General features: G+C 38.4%; 1 protein-coding gene and 1 long non-coding RNA gene across 2 annotated transcripts in view; one reads left to right on the plus strand and one right to left on the minus strand.

The window, feature by feature from the left end:
* Nucleotides 1–15,523, minus strand: part of ARHGEF38 (Rho guanine nucleotide exchange factor 38) — a 627,494-nt gene extending 611,971 nt beyond the window's left edge. Inside the window, exon 1 of the mRNA XM_044061308.1 lies at nt 15,208–15,523. Coding sequence (XP_043917243.1) covers nt 15,208–15,418 — 211 coding nt within the window. The 5' untranslated portion in view covers nt 15,419–15,523. The remainder of the gene's footprint in view (nt 1–15,207) is intronic.
* LOC122793359 overlaps nt 12,564–25,196 on the plus strand; it is a 660,422-nt gene continuing 647,789 nt past the window's right edge. The window contains exon 1 of the long non-coding RNA XR_006363470.1: nt 12,564–12,739. This is a non-coding gene — a long non-coding RNA (uncharacterized LOC122793359). The remainder of the gene's footprint in view (nt 12,740–25,196) is intronic.

Here is a 25,196-nt window from a genome sequence, read left to right on the forward strand (position 1 = left end):
CTAGATTTTACTGAAAATGTGGGATTCTAGTACACAAATGGAATCTGTAACCAATAGAAAGGTATGTAAAATGTTTATATTAAACAGTTTATATAAAAGTCTTCAGATTTGGTTATTTTGCCATTTTAGAAGAAACAAAATAAACAATAATGTTTAACTTAATTATCCATTACTTTAAAATAACTGTGGAATTGGCAACCAAAAGACACTAAAACAATACTGAGCAAGCATATAATTTTAGTGTCAGGTTTTGGGATTTTTCAAACTCTTTGCCTGCAATTAAAATATTCAAACTAACCCTGTCATCAAAGAGTGAAGGAAAAATAAAAATATCTCAAGTTTTTCTAGGGGATCTAATTTCCATAAAGTTTTTCTGTAAAATTATTTTAATCATACCAGTCATACCTAGTAGGTAATTGTGTGGTTCTAAGGGAAAAAATATTCTGCCGTCTTAACTATTAGGATGTTAAGACATCCCAAAGCATAGAATTTACCAAAATATTTATGCTCTTGTACACAAGTCAAGGTTTTATTATGTGCCTCACATATTTGAGATTCAAATGATACAAACACATCTTTGCTAAAAGTCGATCCCTGATGTTTAACTTTTTTCCTCCCTGAAAAGAATACTTGAGGGTCAGTTACAGAATGGAATGGTAGAATCTTGCTCTAACTGGAATATACAGATCTATCAAATAATAACTCTGAAACTGACAACAAAATATTATTTAAAAAGATAAAAAGTGTATATCCAAAAAACACTAATGGTTATGGGAATTATATCTTTTAACCTATTCATGGCTAAATGAAAAAGGATTAGGGAGAGAGTGAAATGCATAGGAAGCAAAAGACAGCCCTGCCTGACTTTCTAAGTTTATACAAGCAATATTTAAAATGTGTCACTATTTTGGGGTCTCCCCCCCATTATTTTTGGCTTTGTCCAGATTTCTTGTGCTAAGAGGTTGAGAGGTATGTTGGGAACTTATGTGGACAGTGACCTAACTTTTGATCAAAATTTGTCCATTGTTGTAAGAAAGCCCTTCTACATTGCACAGCTTATAAACAAAGGGACTGCGTGTGTGTCTAGCTCTAGGGATGTCATTGTTCCCTTTACTCAGCACTCATTAGGCCAGTCATTGAATATAATGCCCCCTTTGTACTGTATCTGTCCAGACACATGCAACAACTGGAACACCCACAGAGCTATCTTACTAAAAGGATACATGGCCTAAATAACACGTCTTATAAGGACTGACTCAAAGCCCTGCCATTGTACTTAGTATCCTACAGACTGCTAAGAGGTGACCTATGTTTGGTATACAAGGCATCCTTCTGTGTTGTTGTTCCTGTGCTGTCTCCCAAACAGTTAGCATTCCAGTCATCTCCATGAGTTCATTAACTGTATCAGGATCCCACTTTCAAGCCTCCGCCATCTTTTTGCTCCTCTCAGTCATTAGCAATTCTTAACTGGCCTTCCCATCTAACACATATTATGTCTTTCTTGCAAGTTTCCTAGTAGGATAACATATTGCAGATGGGGAAATGCCAACAATGTATCACCAGGTATTAGTAAACAACAAGACAAACAGCACCATGAGGAAAAAGAACATTCAGAAAACCCTTGTAAAAGAATGTTACATTTTCACTATTTCCCAGCTGTCCTGGCCTGCTCATCTTAAACTATTTTCTCTTCCTGCTTCCATGAAACCATAGAAACATAAAACCCTTTTGTGGTTTGACTACCTAATGTGTGGAATATATGCTTCAGTGGGGCTTTAATACTCAACCCTTTCTTTGCAGTTTAAACCAAGGTATAGAGAATGGATTTAAGGAGTCCATAAAAAAAAACGCTTCAAAAATTTTAATTCAAAATTTATAAAACTATATCTACAATACATGCCAGATAGCTATGATTAATACAGTTATCCTGCTAAGGATGGTTTCCAGTTCATGATTACCCTGATGGCAAAATTAAAAAAAAAAAAACAAACACCATGAATTTTTCCATTATAGTAATGTGTAATATATTTTAATTATACAGCAAATTTATTGAATACAACTAGCGTTTATATTGATAGTATGAAAAAATCAACAGTACTTAATACGAAGAAGAATGCCATCCATTCTTGAGATGCAACTCATATGCTTACATTAGATAATTTCACAACAGCACCTCCTAAAACCTCTGTGTATTGTATACTGTTACTAGGCTTGCAGTCCAGGAGATCAACGAGGAGCCTAGCCTAGTTTCTTCCAAAGCACTGACCGGCTAAGTGACTTCCTCAAGATCGTACAGTAGGCAAACAGAGGTTGAAAGAATCAAATCCTGTACTGGAGAAAGCAGCCTAATACCTTATAGCATTACCCCTCTGTGCTAACTACAAGGAATGAGTCTTTCTTCACCGCTGGAATATGTAATGAAATTTAAACTGAGGATTACAGCAGGCATGCAAACAGGATCACAGTGCTAACTATTTCACAGATCTTTTTACTGTTGTACTTCAGATTTAATCTACACAGACAGTGTGATCAAATGTTGCCTTTCAAGAATTCTCAAACCCTTCTGGTCTTTACTAATATGATTTTTAAATGGAAGAGGCCTGTTTAGGCCTTCAGACTGGATTTTTTGTTTTGTTTCCTAGATGAAAGGACAAACATCTGCCCTTGGAAGGGAACCTAGATGGCCAACTGTTAACAGACTCCTTGCTGGTCCAGTGGCAATAACAACTGCATAGAATGTGGAATGTCCTGGGTTCAGTCCCTAGACAAGGGTTGTTTTCCTTTCTCATTGAACTGTTCCTACGTTGTCTCTGTCTCTGATACTAGTTTGATAAATGTATCCCATACCTGTCAGGATGCGACATAATCCAGGCACATGAAAGAGATCAGATGAAACCACAAAGAGTCTTTAAAAAGAGCAAGTCAACATGTAATCTCTGCATTTCAATATTACAGGTGATTAGATGGAACCACAAAGTGTCTCTAAAAAGAGTTAAGTCAACATATAATCTCTACATTTCAACATTACAGGAGTATAATGTCACCTGTGAACACAAAGAAAAACAAGCCACACAGATTTCGATCATTCTGTTTAGTCTTATTAAGAGATGCCATGCCTCCTTTACCTACTTACGCTACATCCACAGTGGTCCTCAAAAACTGCTGTTAAGAACCAAACAATACACTGTACAGGACCTCCTTGGAGGCATGTTTCAGCATGAGATGTTAGAAAGTCATTTGTTACACTTAGCAGTGGGTAGCCCTTTTCCACAGCTATAGCAACCACTTGAAAGTGGAGAGGATGGTCTAAGACTATCAGACTTTTGAATGTTGTTTATGCTAATTAATACCAGCATCCCTACCCCGTGTTGCTTGTTTTTTACCTATGGCTTCTTTAGAATTGTTCCATACTGACTGTCTAGCTACACATCAACCTCCGCAAGGTTATAGTCAGTCGGCATGAACTAGAGTTCAAAAAAATAAAAAAGTGCCAAACCAGACCAGCGGACACAGACCCATTATAAATGGTAAATTCCTTTATTCTAAAAAATCTAGTGTTTCAAACTGGAAAACCAGCTTTTTATCACATCTACCCTGAATATTATTTTACATAATGTATGCTAGACCAGCAAGGATACTTTGAAATTTAGCTTTTGATAATAGAAAGTAGCTTGTATTTCCTATTGTTTATTAGAAAGTTGCCCATCGATGCCATTATGAGAAACCATTTTAAAATATACTAAACAACTCTGAATATAATGAATGAGCAAATTCTGAGCAGGTCCATCTGTACATAATTATGTGCTACCGTACATTATAAACAAACAATATGAAGTTTCTGCTTTAATTTCATCAGATGCTTCTAAGAACGAACTATAAACTATAGCCCTGGATTCACTTCTTGTGTAATGTTTTATTCCAATAAATATTTTCGGAGAAAAATTTAGAACACAGAGCAACTTCTCCATCCAGAAATACCAACATTTCAAAGAAATACAGAATTAATAATGCCTGCAGTCTTACATAAAGAACAATATCAGTGACACGTATGCAAAAACATTTATACACTCACAAACCACACCCACCTATTCATACACGCACACACACACACACACACACACACACACACACACACACACACACACACACACACACACACACACACACACACACACACATACGTTCTTAAAGAAAAGAATATGTGACGATTCATTTTTGGAGTGCTACTAACAGAAAAGTTAGACTTGGAGCAATGATTTTCTATGCATCCCCACATTCTTTCCAGATTATTGTTCTAAAGCTACGAAACTGGTAATTCAGGTTATCAGGTGAGTGACAGATTACTACAGCTGAGAATGACAATCAGATGCTCTACAACAAGGAACTTTAAGGTGCATTTGAATATGTCAGTCAATATCAGCTGTAAAGTCATATGGCAGTGGAATTCTGAGAAAAAAGATGACTTCATTGCTCTGTAAATAAGTACTCCAGCAGACAGTAACCACAGGTCCTCTTCCTGTTTCATGCACTCATGTGAAAGGTATCCAGTTACAGGTAATCATACAGGTGAGCCATATGAGTGACAACACTGCTGATTAAGCTCGGGCATTCCAGCTGCTGAAGCTGTAAATTTGCAAGCCAAGGACTTTCGTTAAAGGCACACTGTCTACTTACTTGTGCCAAAAATGTGTTTTAACTGAAACAACCAGTCCAGCAAATATTTCTAGTTTTTGACTTAAAAGAATTCAAGCTATGTCAGCCATTATACGTATTTAGTATGTTAATATAAAGCATATCTGAAAATATAACACATAGTGTACATGTCCCATTCATGTCATTAGCGTTTCGGACACATCTCTGCTTCATATATTCACCCTGAAATCCCCATGAAAATGAAGCATTGCACTTCAGTGCCAGTTGCTTGAGTTGTAAACTTCAGTACATAGATCTACAGTTTACAATGAGTATTAAGAATATTTAGACTGTATTTTTTGTAAATGTCCATTGTCCCTTTATTAATCAGTGTATTTAGCTGAAAACAAGAATTTGTTTACCGTTTGATACTTGTTGTCAGTAGTCTCTTAGCCAGCAATTAAAAGAATATTTCTGGGCTACAAGCCTGCCGTAGAAACAGAGTTACCACATGTGCCAGCTTGCCTTACTGGTGTCTCTGTTTAAGCTTCTGCTACAGAAGTGGTCTCATGGTGTATCTTTACACCTGCTGTGGTCTCTCTCCTACATCAAAGATGTCACAAAGGCTGTTTTTCAGATGTTCTACAGCCAGATTTCTACATGCTTGAAGGATGGGTTTCTAAACAACCTTCAGCTAGGCAATCTCTTTGTAGTGTAGGGAAATTTACCATGTAGCAAGCTTTGTGTAATCGGCTAAGAAGTTCAAATGTTATGTATTTACTGTACATGCTGTACACAGCTACAGCTCATTTCTGATACATGGGCAGCACCATCGCAGATATGGCAGGTGGTAGGAAGAGGATGGGAGAAGCACCATTACAGAGAGTCCTGAGAAGGACACATGAGGAAGTACTAAAGAATAAAAGAGGAAATAGAGAGTATGCAGTGAATGGAGATGCTGTGCGATTGCATTAACCCAGGAAAACTTTGCCATTTGCATGCCACGTTACTATAAAGATATTACATTGTTATACAGACAATTATCTAAGGACAAAACATTATTACATAGATACTGTAAGCATAAAAGAAGCATAAGAAATACTGGATAGTGACTGGGACATGGTACGAATTGGATTCAGTCAAAACTTACAGGGACAGCAGTGAAGGTGGGGTGACATTGTATATTCAGAATGTGGCAAAACTTGCTGGAAAAGTGGTATGTAATAACGAATACAGACACATACATGCTGCTCAGCACTACTTTCAAAAATGTGATTAAGTTATATAAGGCCTCCATATCATTAGCTGAACTTGTACATTCATCAAAATAGGACTAGAGTAACGTGTATATTTCTGTTTCACTGAAAGCTATGTGCGCGTGTGTGTGTTTTATAGTGAGGTCGGCATACACTAAAGTTAAGGAAGTCTATATGTTTTGCTGTTATTGTGCATTCTGAAAGCTAGCGATGAGTTGCTGAAATGCAGGGATGTGGGGGAAACAGGTAACTTGTCCCCACCTCCAGCAAAAACATTATTTTTTTTTTATGGAACTGGCAATCAATATATTTTAAGTTAATTTTCATTGATTGTCATTTTTGTGTGCATCTGTATGTGTCTCTGTGAGCGTGTGTGTGTGTGTGTGTGTGTGTGTGTGTGTGTGTGTGTGTGTGTGTGTGTGTGTGTGTGTGTATAGATATATACATATATATCTAGATCTAGATCTATATCTAGACAGAGATGGCATTAGTACATTGTGGTCAAGCAGTTACAATCAGGCAGGGTAATATTGGCATTGCTACTTTACGATAGAGAAAGGGAGAGAGAGAAAGAGAGAGAGAGAGAGAGAGAGAGAAAGAGTCAGTGAATAATATAAAATGTTTTTTCCTTGCCCAAGGACAAACTGTTCCATTTACTTTGCTTACTCTGTTTACTCTGGTACATGCCCTGTGTACCAGAATAAACAAGCAGCAGCCAGTTCAAGCCTAGCACTTCTGTAAAGTCTGGCTTAGATCAGCATCTATGAGGGCTGAGAACTTAAGACAAGTCAAGCCAGTTATAGTGAAAATAAGCACTTGAATTAGCCATTTAAGATAATGACATACCAGAAATGTAAAGTCTCCTATAATAACACTCATTAACTAAGGATGGGTCATCTTTTAGTTTGTAGATTCACGACAGACTTCCAGGTCAGCTCTGGTCATAAGAAATTCTTAGTTTGATCACCTACAGTGGGTGTCATCCAGAGAGCTTCATAAATCGGACCCCGGTTTTTAATAGTGTATTTGAATTATGGGAGACTATGCTGGTAAGTCTCCATCTGAAGTTGTACAAATTTCTGTTATTGCATGTTCGGTTATTCATTTCTGAGTAGGAATCGGTTGCTGTGGAAAAGATGTCTGAGACAGGAAATTAACAAGCCAAGTGCAAACATTCAATGTAAATAACAGGTGAGTATTAAGAGAGAAAGATCCCATTTTATGATAGCACATAACAAGGAAAACAATGCATTCAAATTAGGAAATGGAGGTAGAATTGTGCCCTAGTTTTTTTTCACACTGAGGATATACTACAAGCATATATTCTATATGCAAAGCAGAGCAGAAATTGGCTTGAACATTGTGAGAAGTGTTGAAATGCAGGAAGTTAAGAAAGCCAGCAAGACATTATCAGTACATGTAGTCAGACATGACTATTGAACATGGGGTGAGATGTTTGTGCATCACAAATTTGTGTACTAAAATCATATCACGGTCTTACTTCACCATGTGGTGCTTACTCATTCAAGGTGGAACAATATGCTGTCACGTGAACAGTCCATATGTAGGGACAGCATTTCTACATTTTCTGCATCAAAACTCTCACACCTGCCACCCACACACACACACACACACACACACACACACACACACACACACACACACACACACACACACACACACACACACAGACGCTGACACACATGAACATACAAAAATGCATACAAGCACACAAACACACACACACATAGCCCCACGCCTCCAGCATAATTACTCTAGTCATGGTGTAAACTGTGCCTTCTCTCCCACATGAGTGAATAGGGGAACATTGTCAAAATGAGGCATTCATTTTTTTCCCTCTTAGAAAAAAAAACTTAGCAGAACAGATCTGAAGCCACTGCCATTTATGGATGAAAACACATGGCTAATTTGCATTAGCCACTCCCCTTCAGTTGCTACATTAGTATGGGGTTTCCCCAGCAAGACCACTGTGTATACTAAAGCCTCTACCAGGGAAAAATGTAACAGGAGAGTGGTCCTTGAATCAGAAAGGCTTAATGTGTTTTGCATTGTAGAAAGCCTTTCTGAATCCTGACCAAAGTCCTATAATTGGGGCACAGTGATAATACTTGATAATTTAACATGCGGAGGAAATGTGATATAGTCAGGGTTCCATAATGAGCACTATAAGCGTAAATTAGTCTCCTTGGTAATAGCAGTGCACAGCATCATGTGATAAACACACTCCAGCCAATGCCAATTCTGGTGCACAGTAGAGAAAACATAAGTAATCAGTACAAGACCATTTTGTAATAAGGAGGGACTTAAAACATGGCATCAAATGGAATGAAGAGGCAAGGTGATTAAATGGCTTGTGCTTCTGCAGGGCCGCTTAGAATAAGTACCTTCTGACATGCAATTTTAAAAGATGTGCTTAGTCACCCAGCCAGCAGAACTTAAACATTTGAAGGTTAATGGAATGAATTCCCTAGGGTCACAGAATAAGGACAGTTTTAGCACAAAATGGTGAAAATGTCTTGCTTACACTGCACAGTGTATACATTTATTTTGCATGATTTAGACGTAATCGTGCAATATAACTTAAAGTGCTTAAATTGTGGGCCAGCTGCAAAATTAACAGTAAGCAGGCATTACGACATTTGCACAGGGTCAGTGTATACAGGGTTGGGGTATCTCTATATATTCCACTGCTGGCCCAGGTTTGGCTACCATCTTGAGTGTCAGAGGGTCAGACAGAAAATATTAAGTGATGAAGGATCAGCTCCTTGCTCTCAGTGAAGGGCATACTGCTTTCCATCACTGTGGTGCATGTCTCCTGGTGGCACCTTGTACAGGCAGGCAAAGCAAGAAGTACTTCAAGGGCAGACATTCACACTGCATGCATGGAAATATGATTCTGTTTGCAATGCACAATTATATGCTCAGACTCTTTTAATGATTAAGGCATGAATTGTCCAGCTACACTGTGACAGCTCTTATCTGCCTGTGAGACCTGTGTTGGTATAGTGTGGGAACCAATGTCCTGACAACCAGAAAACTTTCTTCCCTCAGGAAAGTGGTCTCTAAAGCAGCAAAGTATTAGCTGGGATATTGCCCACTGATATATAAATAGGAGATAAACTACTTGGCTGGGAGCAGGAAGAACCTGTGTGCAAGTGATGGGTCTGGAAAAAGAATGTAATCAAAGAAAGGCTGGGCTGCATGTAGAAATCCAAAACATACCTCTCAACCTCTTACAACAAGAATTCTGGGCAAAGCCATAAATAATGGGGGGACAAAGGCCCAAAAATTGGGACACTTTTTAAATATTGCTGTTACAAAAATAGAAAGTTGATAGAATAACAAGTATTGCATTAGCATGAATTTTCTGAAGGGTACGAAGTCTGAAACTCAAATGTCTGTCTTTATTTTCTGACTTCAACCCTCCATGAGTTGCCAGTGATTTGCCAGCAAACCACAATTTTATGAGAATCAGACCAAAATATTAGGCAAAAATCTGGACATTCTGCAAAAATCTGTACAGATGAGAGGTATGAAAATAATAAGTTTTATGGAGGCTAGCGGTCTTAAACAAGATTCCACAGTAAGGTAAACTGAAATACATGATGATTACTGCTGGTTGCACAATCATCTAATTATGTTGTGGGTAAACAGAAAGCAGGATGTCATAAAAGGTCACAGAATGATCAAACACCAGCTGTAGATGTCACACTTGCATCTGATATTACGCAGCTCTGATGTCCAAAGTGCAAGGCTCCTCTTTAATTTAGGGTATGTTTTGCCCATTATTTTTATCTATCTATCTATCTATCTATCTATCTATCTATCTATCTATCTATCTATCTATCTATCTATCTATCTAATCTATCCATCCTTTATTGACTGGGTTAGTCTCACTAGGTTAGTAGGCTTTTTTCAGGGAGACCTGAGGTGTTATTTATACTATTAGGGGAAATTTTTTGACCAGGTTAGCCTCACTAGGGTAGTGGCATTTTTTTCAGGAGACCAAAGCTGAAATTTATACTGCTAGGAGAAATGTGGGCAGGACATTAGGGAACTTCCCCTACTCTTTTTGATACATGCTGAGGGATCTTTTACATCCACCTGAGCTATCACCAGCTCATGCAGAAGGGACCTTGGTTTAACATCTCACCTGAAGGACAACACAATCAGAAAGGATATATATCTATCGACATTTAGGTAAGGTTTCATTTGAAATGGGAGAACGATTATGGATTCCTAGTATTGTTTTAAAAAACGTAATGCTTCTGTGAATAAGATAAAGCAGTATACGTATTACAAGAAGGCCTGACAGTTGGCCTGTGTGTCAGAGGAATGAGCGTGAATACCTTTCCCTCCTTCTGAGGGGTACAAATTAAGGGAGGAGGAGTGAAGTTAGCTATTCTTATACCTTTCAATTTCTAAGCATAAGAAATCTGGATAAAACCAAAAATAATGGTGAAACAAATTTTAAATGTTGCTCTTATAAACTTAGAAAGCTGCTAAAATAAAAATGTGTTGTATTAGCAGACATTGTCTGGAGAGTATGAAGTCAGAAACGTGAATGTCTGTCAATATTTAGTGACTTCAATCCTCAATGATTTGCCAGAAAGCCATTACTTTTATGAGGAACAGACCAAAAGTGTGAAGCAAAAATCTGGACAGTTGACAGGCCAGACATTAACACCTACATGAAGGTACATTAAGTGTACACAATCTGTGTTCAGAAACATTCCTACCACATTTCTTGTGCTTTCTAGTCACTCAGAAAGAGTACACTATATATCATATAGTCTACACTTTGTGGTAATCCTTATGAATCCCCCTCAGTATTTAAGGCTTTAAGAAAATCAGCAGGAAAACTAATATTAGGAGGAAAACAATACGACTTATGCTTGTGTTGTCTATTCACTCAGAAAGGTATATGCCTAGTGTACACTTAATATAGGGATTAATGAATCCATAAGCATAGCAAACGCAAAGAAATACAAACACAATGGTCCTCAAGAAAAGTGGTCGAGAAGGTTAAAGAGTGAAGAGAAAATAATTCAAGAAATATACAGGAACTGGAATTACCTGAAGTAAAACAATGCCACAGGAAGACTCTGAGGACGATAATAGAAAGCAAAGTTAAAATGAGATTTAATAATGTTTTGGTCTATCAAGTGAGTAGGAAGCATGGTAGTGACACAGACCCTGCCCAAAAGGTTGGGAAACTTGGGCAAAGGATGTCGTAGATGGTGCAGAAATACTAAACATTGTAGTCTGCTTAGTGTTTACAAAACAGGGTGTTGGAGAGAAAAACATAACAAACAACAGCAGCAGCAATATTCCCATGGAGGTGGTGGTTCCCAATCTTTTGCAGAACAAGGATGAAAAATTAACTTCAAAACTAAAGGTAAATAAAATAGAACTGGGGAGGGTCACTACTGACTTCTAAGACAGAATCTAATAAAACCACTTACATACATTTTCAGCAAATTATTGGACATCTGTGTGGTTGCCGTGGACTGAAGGCAGACAAGCGATTCTTCTTCTTAAATGTATGAATATAACAGATATGAGAAGCAAGGTCATTTAGCTTAAACTCCATGGTAATTAAATAAATGAACATGAACCAAGGCTAGGCTATGAATGTGACACACACAGACTTTTGTTAGCCATCTGGCATGCTGCCCCACAATAGATTAATATGACATCCTTTAAGGGGGTGACAAAGTGATATCTTAAATGTAAAGAGAACTTATGGTTCTTCACTGAGCACTATAAACTGTTGTCATCACTGGGGAAAAGGAGGTTACTAGCGGAGTCCAACAGGGTCAACGCTGTCTACAATGCAGACGCATTAGGAGTCTTACACGTATCTAGGTTAATTGCTCAAATGTAACCCACCCAAAAGTACAAACTGGCCAAAATCTTGCCTGACAGCAAAATGAAAAAAATTGCCAGCACCCTCCAAGTATCCTCCCAATTAATATAATGAGTTCTGAGAACTACACTTAAGAGAATACAGAAAAAAATCAGTTTTGGGTTATGTGTACTTTCAACCAGATTTCTTTTGGCCAACTAACCTACTTTCAAGGTGCGTTTCTCTGCATATTATAATAAAGGTTTGCAACACAGTGGCTTAACAGAGAGGTGTGAAGTGGATGTAATGAGATCTTTCACAATGTACAGAGTGAACTAATGCATGCTAACCGAGTTAATGCAAAATAATGCAGAGTAGAAGTTAAAATACAAGTTAGGACTACATAGTGGGGGTGAAGTACTTTTAACAGTAATGTGAAAGAGACCACAAAGGAGTGATGTGCTGTACAACTGTGGTATAAGAAAAGATAGCTGCATTCTGGGAAGCACAAACAGAAATACTAGCTGTAGAGAATGAGGTTACCATTTCACCATATAAATATCAGATGAGACACCATATGGAGAGCTTTATGCACTTCTTATGGCCCCATCTCTGGAAGGATGCACATATGACTGAAGTTGTTTCAAGGAGGCTATCAAAACAGTACAAAAGCTGTGTCAGAAACTTACAGTGAAACAACACTGGTTCTTAATAATTACACACTCGAGGAAATGGGGAGGAGTGAAATGCAGCTTCCGATAACATAAGGGAATCTAAATTCAGGAGGGCTGCACTGTCAGGAAAAGTCCTCGCATTTAAACAAGGAGATACAGTGTTACACTGACTGACAGAGTAGGAGGGGAATTATTGGGTGTTGTAAGTGCATTCTCATTGAAAAAGCAGCTTCCCAAAACAGATTCAGCTGGATTGTGATAGCTGAAAGCAACATGAAATGGAGATGTACCAATAACTCAGAGGAAAAGTAAGTGGCTACAGTGATTACAACAGTGGCAGCTTCATGATGTTTATAAAGGTTTTCTAGATCAGTCCAATCTGCAAATAGTCCTTATCTGCTATTATACTCTATATACCCTTTCTATTTCTATGAGCTGGCCTTGCAATAGGTATAAGTAGCATAGAGACACTCCAGAGTTACAGCCACAGTTCCATTTAGAATATTGTCTAAAGTGCTTAACTAAAGGAAAAAAAAAATAGCCCTCTGCCTGCTTCTAAGGGGTATAGTTAAACTGCTTTGTCCACCATCAGCTGCTGTATTTAAACTGTTTGCACTTCCTGTTAGTTCTTTTCTGACATAATCCCACTTGACTGCTCCCACTGTGTACACTGTAAACGTATAAAGGTTAATAGTGTGTAGTGAATAGTAAAGAATTCTTTACAATTGTTAGCTCTGGGCAACATTTGTGTACTATAATATCAATTACTTATTGCTTTACCAGCATACTGCAATTCCTTTATACATAGTGTGCCACTTTCTTAGAGAGATTGTGAGCATCTTTCATGATGTGTAACATAAATTTGTGCTGTATCTTATATCTAACATAATTTAAGTTATTGTTGATAGAAGTCAGGCTATGAGTGAAAATTAAATGGCCCTTACTGAACTAACTAACACCAAATAAACACAGAAATCCATAAACACCTGTACTAGAAAATTGGTTTACATTGTGTTTAGAAATGTTGACTAATGCTCCACCATTTTGGTTAACAGTGCAAAAAAGGAAAAAATAAAGCCATATGTATTTCCTCAGAATGCGTTAGGTAGAGCCTTACACAGTAGAAAACAATGTGACTGCATGAATTATGTGATATAATGAATTTAGTGCATATCTTGCCCAAATCAGGGTGTACTAGAACTATTTGGGGTCTTATAAACCATTTTGGAGGAAATTTGTCACCAGGAATAGAAAGGAAATAAGAGAGTGGTCTCATGCATTTTGTTACAACATTGGCTGATAAAAAGAAGAGTTTATTTAACTGCTTGCTGTGTTTTCTTCTGGGGCTGTCTTTACTCTTGAGTTTTCCTGATAACCCCCTCCCACCACAGGCAGAAGTACAGCTGGATATGCTGATTTGTATAAATCCACATCAGGTGGCAGTGTAATGCTTTTAAATGAGTATTGCATCACTGTCTACTGCAGGTCCCTTATTTAGTGCCAGTCCAAGTTGCTGAACTGTGAAACACATAGAGAGGTAGCAACCTTTAGAAACCCATTCCACCTTTTCCCTCACTGAAATACTGCTCCAAGCAGGCTGGTACAGAAGGTGACTGTATTACTATCACTTTTACTCAAAAACTAAAGGCTTTTGTACAGCTGTTGCCTTATCTGCCAGCACAGAGATGAAACTGTCCACCAGTACAGATTTGTTCTACCAATGTTTTCAGCAAATATTAAGACCTAGTTGCTGGCACTGCTTAACAGTCCTCATATCCTGGTAGGCTTACTGTCTCCATCCCTAACAGGTGATCATGCTTAACTCCTTTGTTTCTATGCACAATGAAAGCAGAAGAACCTTGGAACCACTCTTCAAAGGAACTACTAAATCCTTCCTATATAATCTTGGGAAACCAGCTGTACCAGATAATGCTGATCTAATACTACGGATATAGCAGGCAAATGTAATTCATGAAATGCTATGTGTGTGTGCTGCATTGCAAATCAGTTATCTCTACTACGTGATTGTTCAGGTTAATGCAAACATACCATTGTTTGTGGTTCTTTGTGGCTCCCTATCTCTAATGACCTGTGTGAAGGAGGAAGAAAGGTTAAGGGAATGCATCCGGGACTGTTTTTGTAAGAGTAATAACAATTAGCATTCTGCTAAATGTTTTTTTTTATTCAGGATAAGTTTACATATTGTTACTTGATTTATCATACCATCTAAAACTTAGAGGGGTCCTGATTATGCCTTTTTCTGCAGCTGATTCAGACTGACTGGCTAGTTGTGGTTTTGAGCTTGTATCCTTTGTCATGCTATATTAAGCAGAGTGAATCAAGATGCTCAGTTTTGGAAAACTTGTAGCATACTATCAGACATCAAAACAGTAAAAGAAGGGTTGTGTACTTATAGTGAGGGGGTCGGATAACTCTACACACCATAGCATTCAGCTGTAGACTAACACATTTTCTGCTTCAGATAAAAATTAAGTGGATATATTTAAAATGCTCTTCTTTTATCAAACTAAAATAAAACAGTTGTGCTAAATTGTTCAATGTAGCAAAAGTAAATAATTAAATTTCTGCTATTAAAGTGGGCTATTTTTCTACTTTGCCCTAAAAAAAGCAAAAAAAAGACCATCACAAATCATCACAGTTTTCAACTCTTAGCTCAGGCATACTGTATTTTTTCCTGTAAATGCAAATAATAGCAGTACATAATTAGGCAAGGCAGTCAGCTGATTAGAACAACACACAGCTAGACCTTAGTTACCTTTCAGTTTGTGGCTATACTCCGTCCTGTCTGACTGACTTCGTTTCACAGTGGCAGAGTTATTGCTGTCCGTAGAAGCATCCTCAATAATTGTGTCAGTTTTTCTCCTTTCTGACAAATAGTGTTTTGGCTTAACTTTTAGGAAGGCCATATTCCGTTTTAAGCCTCCTCCTCCTCCTATCTCACGATAGCTAGTTTCTTTATTCTCCATATTGTTCCTTGTCTGGGGTATCTCTTGGGGCTCACTTTCACTTGCTTGGTGACTTCTTTTAGCCGTCACCTTATACTGTACTCCTGAGATCACCTGTTATGGATGAGCAGGTATATTACTTCTGTATTGCTGACAGGCAGTAAAAGCTCCACCCATCTCTGAGTCATGCACCTGTTACCTGAGAGACTTGAATAGTAAAGAACAGCAAAGTCATTATCAGGCTAGGATCAAATCAACTAATCCTGCGTACTCTTATGACTACAAAATGTCCTAAGGAAAAAAAAGCATACACACACACACACACACACACAGGCAGAATTACATATGACAGGTCTACAAATGATAAACTGCATTAGAAGTAAAGTAATGGAATGCAGAGAACAACATTTGCATACTGATGTGCAAATCAAGAAAAATGTAAAAGCTGACTTTTTAACGTGTCTTTCTGTTTATCAAATTATGTTACAATGTAAAACTGAATGGATGATATCATTTATAATTATATGAAATACACAAACGCACATAGACATACATCGACACACAGACATACATGCGCATACACACACACACACACAAGCACACACACAAACGTGAGTTAGCACAGAAAATATTACGGCTTACTTTATTTGTACACGCATTTACTGCTTGATCTGACATCAGGAGGAAGCCGGTTTAAATAGTGAATGAGAAAAGGAGAACTAACATTACTTAAAATTTGAATGTAGAAATTACGGGCATTAAAGATGGACAATAAAAGGTGTAAAAGTATAACAATTAAGAGAACAAAATGAGAAAATAAAGATGCAGCAGGGCACATAAAGAACACCTCAATTTAATGTGCCTGTTGAAATAAGAGAATGAACAGGGATTTAAATCTTATGAAATAATGTATTATTGGAATATGCAGATGTGTTAGAAAAAGGATTATTTCTTTATCCTTCATAACATTTCCAAGCAAGTCCTTTCTCAGCAATGTTTCTAAGAAAAAGGGGTACAGCACAGTCGTGGGATTGTGGCTTCTTAGCCAAATCCTGGGCTCCAATCTTTCTGTATTACCTTCTCATGTTAGCTGTTTTTTTTTTTTGTTAACAGTAATACTAACCACTATTTTTTTGCATTCCTAGCTATGGCTGTAAAAGAAGCTGCTTGTTCCCACAGCACTACTAATGCCCTTCCCCCTCCCTGCTTCAAAGCAAAGAGCCTTATCTATGCGTTCATTCACATCGATTCACAGGTCTGATACTGTGTCTTTGAAGGGTTGTACCAGCAAATCACAGCACATACTTAGATATGATTTGGAATTACAACAACACATTTAAACTGTGAGGCTGGATGAAAACTTGGCAATTCTTCTATGCACTTGAAAGAGGAGAGCAGGACTTTGTTCTCTGTTAATCCCCTTTCTTAATACTTTCCCAGGATGTTGACAACAGTCTGAGTCAGGCAGGAGTTATTTGTGCTCAGGAGTATATCAGTTGCCAAGGATGTACAGAAGAAGTGCAACAGGTGTTGCCATGTACAAGGATCACGTTGCTATGGGGCATCGGAGCAGTACTACTAATTTCATACAAGTATATGGGTAGCAGTCCCAAGGTGCTTGTGCTTATGTACAGAGCTCAGAGCAAAGCTATCATGGATCAGTGGGACTGTAAAAGCATGGCTAACAAAGACGCTTATTGAATGTCTGCCTGCCTCTATAAATTACAAATATAGAATCATAATTAATGACCCCCCTACCGTAGATACCCACTTACAGCAGTAACCTTCTCTAGACTTGTAAGCCACATTGAACTAGGAAATGCTTTAAATGTTAAAACCAAAACATGAAGGTACATTATATAATGTACAATAAAGACAAGAAGAACAATTTTATTTGCAATATGTACCTGGCTTGCTATGCTAACAGTAGTAAGTGCTGATACATATGTGTGTTTGTGGGTTTGTATGTGTGTGTGTGTGTGTGTGTGTGTGTGTGTGTGTGTGTGTGTGTGTGTGTGTGTGTGTGTCTGTGTGTGTATGTGTGTTTGCATGTGTGTGTGTGTGTGTGTGTGTGTGTGTGTGTGTGTGTGTGTGTGTGTGTGTGTGTGTGTGTGTGTGTGTGTCTGTGTGTGTGTGAGATGATGTAGTTCATATTATTTTACTTGCAGTAAACCCTTAAGGGCAAACATACCACAGATGGTACCAGAGAGCCAGATATTAAAGGAAGGCACAATGCCTAGAGAGGTCAAGAGGGTGACTGTCTAGAACAGTTGTGCAAGTACCATTTCAGCAAATAAAACAAGAAATAACATTCCCATAAAGCTTTCAGTCTTGCTTTTTTATGGGGGGGGAAGCCCCTGACAGCCACACGCTGAAGCTTCACTCCTGTACCTCCTAATGTAATGTAACCAACAATGTCGATGCACGTTAGGAAAAAGAGCATTTTCCCTGTAGACCAGAACCTCATTTCTTACTTACAAAAGTGTGGCTTCTGTACAGTTGTCTGTAGCTGCCTAATAAAGCACTGTCTTGCTCCCATGCTTAGAAAGTATTCAAAAGTGTACGTATGAAAAGTTTGAGGCACACCTCATCACTAATGGCTTTTCATCCAGAAAAAAGGAGGTCATTGTCCCACTGTACTCATCCCTCATTAGACCCATTATAGAGTACAACTCCCCATTTGGTATGTACCTCACAAGACATCTGCAACAGCTGGAAAGACTGCAGAAATACCTCACTAAAAGAATCACAGGCCTAAAGCAGATGCCCTACGCTGACCGTCTAAAAAAACTCCAGCTATACTCTGTGGCATATCGTCTACTCACAGGCGATCTCTGCTTAACATACAAGGCCATGTCAAACCCTGAGGTGTTGGACATGCTCCACTTAAAGAAATCCCAATCCCTCAGAGCCACATGCTCCAGGGATCTAAACCTGGTCATCACAATGAACAAAACATGTTGGAGGGATAGGTTCCTGACCCTGAGATGCCCCAGACTCTGGAATAGACTGCCCATACATGTCAAGCAGAGCGCCTCCTTGGCCCTCTTCAAAAGGAACCTTGACGATTGGATCGGAGATAGGAAATTCACCCTGGGGATCACATCATTCGCCCTGCTAGACAGGGGTCCAGGGAAGTAAATATTGTGGGAAGAAATATCCAAGGAATTGTTATGGCTAGGCTTGCATAGGCCCTAGGGCCGATAGCCTAGTACCAACCTATGAACCTATAAAACTGTTTTTAGTTTGACAGCCTTAACATGTAAAAGGGGAACAGATAGGGGAAAGTTTAAGAGAACCATGTTACCTTATCCTAATCTGGAGGGTCAAAGCATCGGCAGTCATGGCATTAAAGACACCATGTAAATGCGATCCCTTAGTTATTCTAATCAACATATACTACTAAATCATATTACATGCACTTCATGAATGATTCCCTTTTTCTTTAACCTATTTTCATTATGGAAGAGAGTCCTTAGATTAGCCTTCTTACCCAGTTATCAAGTAATAAACACAAAAACTATCGCTATCTATCGATCTATCTATTTATCTATCTATGAGTGAATATATCCGATTTACATCTATCTGTGCATGTGTGTATGTGTGTTTGTGTGGATTCACTTCAGAAGTTGGAAATACTGAAATTTCGAATTTCAGTATTTCAAGCCCAGAAAACCAAATCCTGAGAACAGCAAAAGTTTAGAAGCACAAAATTCAAAACCAGAGGTTTTGAATTTCGCGCTTCTGAACTTTCGCCGTGGTTATGTATTCAGGTAAGTGTCTGCGTGTGTGTGTGTGTTAAGGGTTTTGGGTAGGGGCTGTGGTGTGTGTCAGTGTGTTTTGTTGCTGTGATATGTGTGTGTGCGAGGAGAATGTAGCTTGTGTGGTGGTGTTTTCTGTGTGTTTGTATGTAGTGCGACCTCGGAGTGAGAATATTTAAGTAGCGGGGGTGTGGGGGTGCAACCCCCCACATAGGGGTGCAGGGTAGCTTTCCCCCCTGCTTTTGTGTAGTAGAGAGGTTATGTGTGTGTGTGTGTGGGGGAATGGTGTGTATGTGTGCAGTAGTACCTCAAAATTCAAAATCTCTGGTGTGCAAGATTTTGAATTTCGCTGTTTTGAGTTTTTGTGGTTTTGTGGATTCGGCTTTCTGGGCTCAAAATACTGAAATTCGATATTTCAGTATTTCAAGCTTCTGAAGTGAATCAGTTTGTGTTTATATGTGTATTTTAAGTTCTTTTAATCTGTTTTTATATGGATTGTGCTGCAGATCATATACTTTTCCAGTACCAACATTTTGTATATGTCCTTGCAAAGATACTTCCAGAACAGCACACATTATATTAAATGAAATCTCACCAAATGTCTATAGTAAAAGATAGTAATCATGTTTTCTGCTGTCTTTTTGAATGCAGTGTTCCTCCAGCTCAATTTGCTACTTTGGCACACTGCTTGCTTATGTACAGGTTATTTGATAGCTTGATCACAAGTCATTTTGATGTATTTATCGTAGGAGCCTTTCCATTTTTATTGTTGCTATGCACACTTCTCCCTTATCATTCATCGTTACATGAAATATTTTGTAATGTTTACATTAAATTTAAGAGGGCATTATTTATTTTATTTATTTATTTGACATTTGTTTACCAGGATAGTTCAAATGGGTTACATAACCCGTTTTCAGCGGAGGACCGGAGAGAAAATCTCTATGTATAAAACTTTGTTACACATATTATGTACAGCTCCACATTTATAACTTTGTTACAGATATTATACAATAGGTTACATATATAGGAATCCAATAATGGATGAATTATAAGCAGGAACTTAGGGTTACTTTTGTAGGAATAGTAGAATATTTACAGTTTACAGTCATACACAAATTGAAATAGTATTTGCTTGGAGTGTGTTTGAGTATCATGACACAGACAGCAGTGGGACAATCAGAATATTACTCCTCTGGTGAATGAGTAAAATACTAGAGACAGAATGGTGCATAGTTTCCAAAGTTTAATGTGAGAGTTAGTAGATTAGTTTATGAAGGGGAGGTTGGTGTAGTAAGAGGAGGTGTAAGGAGGGAAATAAGTTGACTAGCCTGGAGTAAGGCATGTGCATAACCATGATTTGTTTAGATGTTCTTTTAGGGAGGCTTTAAAGTGAGGTAGGCTAGGAATTAACCTAATATTTGGTGGGAGGGTGTTAATAACTTGGTGATAGAGTATGAGTAAAGTGATTTTCCTTGGTTTCTGGAAGGTTTGTAGGTTTTGAGAAGGTTTTAGTCTTCAGATCTGAGTGGTCTGTTTGGTTTGTAATGTTGGACTAGGTTAACTAGGGCAGGGCAGACAGTGAGCCTATAGAATAGATTGTGGATTGTAGTTAGGTATGTACAAGAAAGCTGGTTTGCTAGTTCCAGCCAGTTTAGTTCTTTTAGTGGTATACAGTGATGTGTACACTAGTTGGAGTTTGTTGCAAACTTTGCTACTTTGTTGCAGCATTGTTTCATTTTGGTCTTGGTGGAGTTTTGTAGACTGGTTAGTATACAGGAACCATAGAACAGGGAGGAGAGCAGGAAGGTTTTAGCCAGGGTGGTCTTGGTGGAAGTGGTAAGAAATTGTTTATTGATAACACCTAGGAGTTTAGCTTGATGTACATTTTCTATAATGGTTTTGTTAGCTGCGAGAATATTAAATTGGTCTCGGCTGAGGGTGGTATTTTTGGGGTAAAAGACTATAATTTTGTTTTTTTGGGGATTTAGAAAGAGTTGAGCCTTTGTGAGTTGAGTCCTCTGCATACTGATGTAATATTCCTGGGGAAGAGGAAGTGTACAGATTATTGGTGAAAATGTTAAACAATGGGGGTCCAAAGATGGACCCTTGGGGACTCCTGTAGGGCTTTGTAGAAAGAAGGAGAGTTGTAGAGCATTTCACAGCTTGCCTCTGATCATGTAGGCAACTTTGGAACCACGGAAGTGTGGTTGTGGAGCATCCTAGTCTGAATAGTGTGTCTAACAGCAAAGTGAGTAAAACTGTGTCAAAGCCTTTTGAGAGGTCCGGGAATACTGCAGAAACTAGGTATCTTTTGTCCCTGGCTTTATTGATTGTGTTTGTGACGATAGTAATGCAGTGTATGTGCTATGACCTGGCCTGAAACCATGCTGAGTTGGAGTGAGCAGGTTAATTGCTTTTGAATATACTTTTCCATGATTTTGGATAATGGGGAAAGAATTGATATTGGGTGGAAATTATATATTTCCATGGAGTGTCATCCTTTATGAATTGGCATTATGTGTGTCATTTTCCATATTGTAGGGACTGTGGCTTCTGAGACTGATCTGTTTGTGAAGACTGGTAGAGAAGGGTGAAGGCTGCCAGCCTAGCCAGATAAAATTGTGCAGATCATTCTGTCATTTGTAAATATAAATGTAAAAACTACAGGCTTGTTGTCTTAAATGTAAATAAATGCTGTTACAAAAAATGTGGCAACAGTGCTCTCTACTGACTCAGTAAAAACATGTGATGACCCTTTCAAGTAGACAGTGGTGCAGAAAAGTCTAGATGAAGAAATTCTTTCTATTGTTTTACTCAAGAGTTAATTTGCTAGATTTAAGCATGCAAATGTATATTTATTGCTCTGTTCCTGACCAGCTAAAAGATAACAAAAGGGAGATGTTAAGAATGTAAATGCAGTTAATGTGTAGTCTGGGATCACCAGGAAAGTGCAAAAGATGATGTAATGCTTATCAGAACTGCAATAGCAGTTTAAAGAGTGAGAATCAGAGATTATTAAGCATTTCTGTCTTGACTATCCAACCCATCACTTTGCCTGTTGTCTTATGTAAGTTATCTTAGACTTCTGTTTTTTTTTAGATTAGCTAGGAATTATAAAGATTAGACTAAGTGTTTTTCTGTAATGTCAGAACTGTACTACTGATTTATTTTAAGTATTTCGGCGTGATTTATGAACTATTTTGACTAGCACTATTTAGTAGAAAGCATTGTCTTGTGATTTTAATTATTTATTATTAAATATTTTAAAACCTTTTAACTGTGGCTGGTTTGTGTAGAGATATGTCAAGCTCTAGAGTACATTGCATATTTATAGAGTTTACTGTGTAAGGCCACTCCAATAGCTGGGCTATACTACCGATTGGATAATAATATTGCACAGTAATAACTGGACATCCTTTTAAGGGCCTTTGGGTAGATGATAAATATTAGCTGGGTGGTGGCAAGTGGTACTACCATATAGTCTGGGTAAAAGGGCACAGCTGGAGAACCTGTGCCAGCCTTCCCCAGAAATGTCTATGTGGTTGTATAAACTCTTATGTCAAATTGTGTGTGTGTCAGCTACTTGGACAGGGACATGAGTCACTGGTTGGACAGAGAGGATGCTAAAGATTTTAGCTTGCCCAGCTAGGCTGAGATCTGGACCCCATAGCTGTGCCAGAGGGGAGTCTTATTGGGGACCTGGAGAGCAAGGGAGCGACCAGCCCTGGACTGACTGTGATCTCTGTGTGCTCTTAAGGGAAATTGCACTTTTCTGTGTGTATTTGTTATCCTTTCCTCATATATGAGATGCCCTCTCTGGTGTTAGTGGTGAGGATTGAGGCTCCTTGATTGCTGGGCCAGGACATGGGCATCACACTGTTTATCAGGATGCTAACTGGATATGCAACTGAGTCAGCCACAAGTTTCAGGCATTGGGGTGGGAGGTTGTCAGCTGATACGGAGCAGGGATTCAGCTTGAGCAGTAACTTTTTTATTGTAGAGGTGGGTATGGGTTGAAAGAGGAAAGTAGTGTTGGTGTTATTTTGTTGGTTATTGGTGTAGTTATGGGCTTGGTCTGTTGTAGGTGGTGTGTTATTCTTGTTAGTGTGTAGATTAGGGTGGGGGTGTCCTGAGTTAGTTTTGGAGGTGAGTAGGTCTGATATGGATTTTATGAATTATTTTTTTAACTCCTCTGCTATTTCCACAGGTGGGTAATTGGTGAAGAGGAGTGATACTTATTAGTTCCTGGGTTGAGGAGGGTGGTTATAGAGTGCCAACATTTTTGGGGGTTGTGTTTGTGTTGTAGCTGGAGGTTCGAGTAGTAGGTTTCCTTACATTTATCCACTAGTTTGGTAACTTTGATTTGTAGTGTTTTAAAGGCTTGGAGATTTTGTTGGGTTCTGTTATGTTTCCCTTTATCCCATGCTGTGTCTCTTTGTTTCATAAGGTTAGTGCAGTTAGTGGTTAACCATGGGGTTTTTGTTTTCTTTATATCATATCTTTCAATTATTTTCAGGAAGATGGCACTGAAGTATTGTATGGAATCATTGAGGGGTAGGATTTTTAAAGGTATCCAGTTAATACTTAATATTGAATTGTTGAGTGTTTTTTTGGTTAAGTCTAGTAGTATTTCTAACTGTTTTTATGGAGTGTTTGTTAGGAAGGTGGGTGGTGGCTCTGATGGCAAAAACTGGAAGATGATCACTTAGTGAGACTGAGAATGTACCTGAGGAGGGAAAATTGGAGGGGTGAGATACAAGAATCCAGTCTAAGGTGGAGTGGCTAGTAAAGTCTTTGTTGAACCTTATTGGGTTGGTGAATAGTTGTTTGAAACCATACAGGTTAATACTTGTGGTGGGTGAGTTTGCAGTGATGGTTTGCCAATTTATATTCATGTCACAAAGGATGACTGTTTATACTTCAATGGTTTCAGTAGTCCAGGACAGAATATCTTCCAGGACTGGTATATTAATTCCAAGAGGGATGCAAACTATGATGATACAGATCTTCTTAGAGTTGTTAAGGTTTAGGGTGGTTATTAGTATTTCAACATTATGGAATTTGGGTATACTGTGAGGGTATAGAATTATGTTGAGTATGGAGGAATAAAGGAGAGCTATCCCTCCACCTTTCTTTTTTGCTCTGACTAGTCCATATATGGCGAAGTTGGGGGATATAATTTCAGTATCTTTTATGCTGGGGTGTAGCCTGCTTTCTGTTAGGGCTAATATATCTGGTTTACTGTGTTCTAAACAAGCATGCCAGGAGGTTATTTTATTGCATATGCTTTTAGGTTAATGGCAAATAAGTTTAGGCTCTTAGGGTTTGCTTGTGTGTTTGGTCCAGGGTTTGAGTGTATGTCATCACTCTGTAATAATTTCAGAATGAGTTAAGACTATAGTGGGTTGTCCTTAGTTTGGAAGTTGGGATTTAGGGCTATAAAATGGAGTTTGATGGTAACATTAGTTTTTATTTTGGTATTGGAGTTGTAGAGGAAAGGATAGTAAAATAGTTGGGGAGAAATATTGGAGTAGTGCCTTTGTTTTTGGCGTATGTTTTCAGAGGATATTGTAGAGTAGCTGGCTATGGCTGTTTTATTTGTGAGTGTTGTGGCTAAGCTTAAGAACAATAGTGCTGTGAATAAAATGGAGGATGAGAATAAAATATTATTTGAGGTATAGTACATGTAGTATGTGGGAGGGAGAATAGAATTTAGCTAAGTTTGATAGATTTGATGTATCCTGTGGGGAGTGGACAGATTTGAAATTGTGCTGTTAGTTTGGTGGGGAGTAGTTTGATTCATTTGAAGTTGATTGTGGGTGTGGGTCTCTCAAACTATACGTTTTTGGGTGTGGGGGTGGGTGAGAAAGGGAGGTAGAGTAGAGGAGTGGAATGAAGTGATCCTGAGCATAGCAAGGGGGAACAGATCAGGTACAACCATGAGGCAGACAAGGTGAGACAAAAGGCTAGAGAAAAAAGTAATAACTTATACCAGCAGGTGCAGGTCATTGCAAGAAAAACTGTCCACTGCAGAC

This window comes from Protopterus annectens, chromosome 2.part0 (genome assembly GCF_019279795.1).
Source record: "Protopterus annectens isolate FY-2018-M chromosome 2.part0, PAN1.0, whole genome shotgun sequence".
NCBI lineage: Eukaryota > Metazoa > Chordata > Ceratodontiformes > Protopteridae > Protopterus > Protopterus annectens.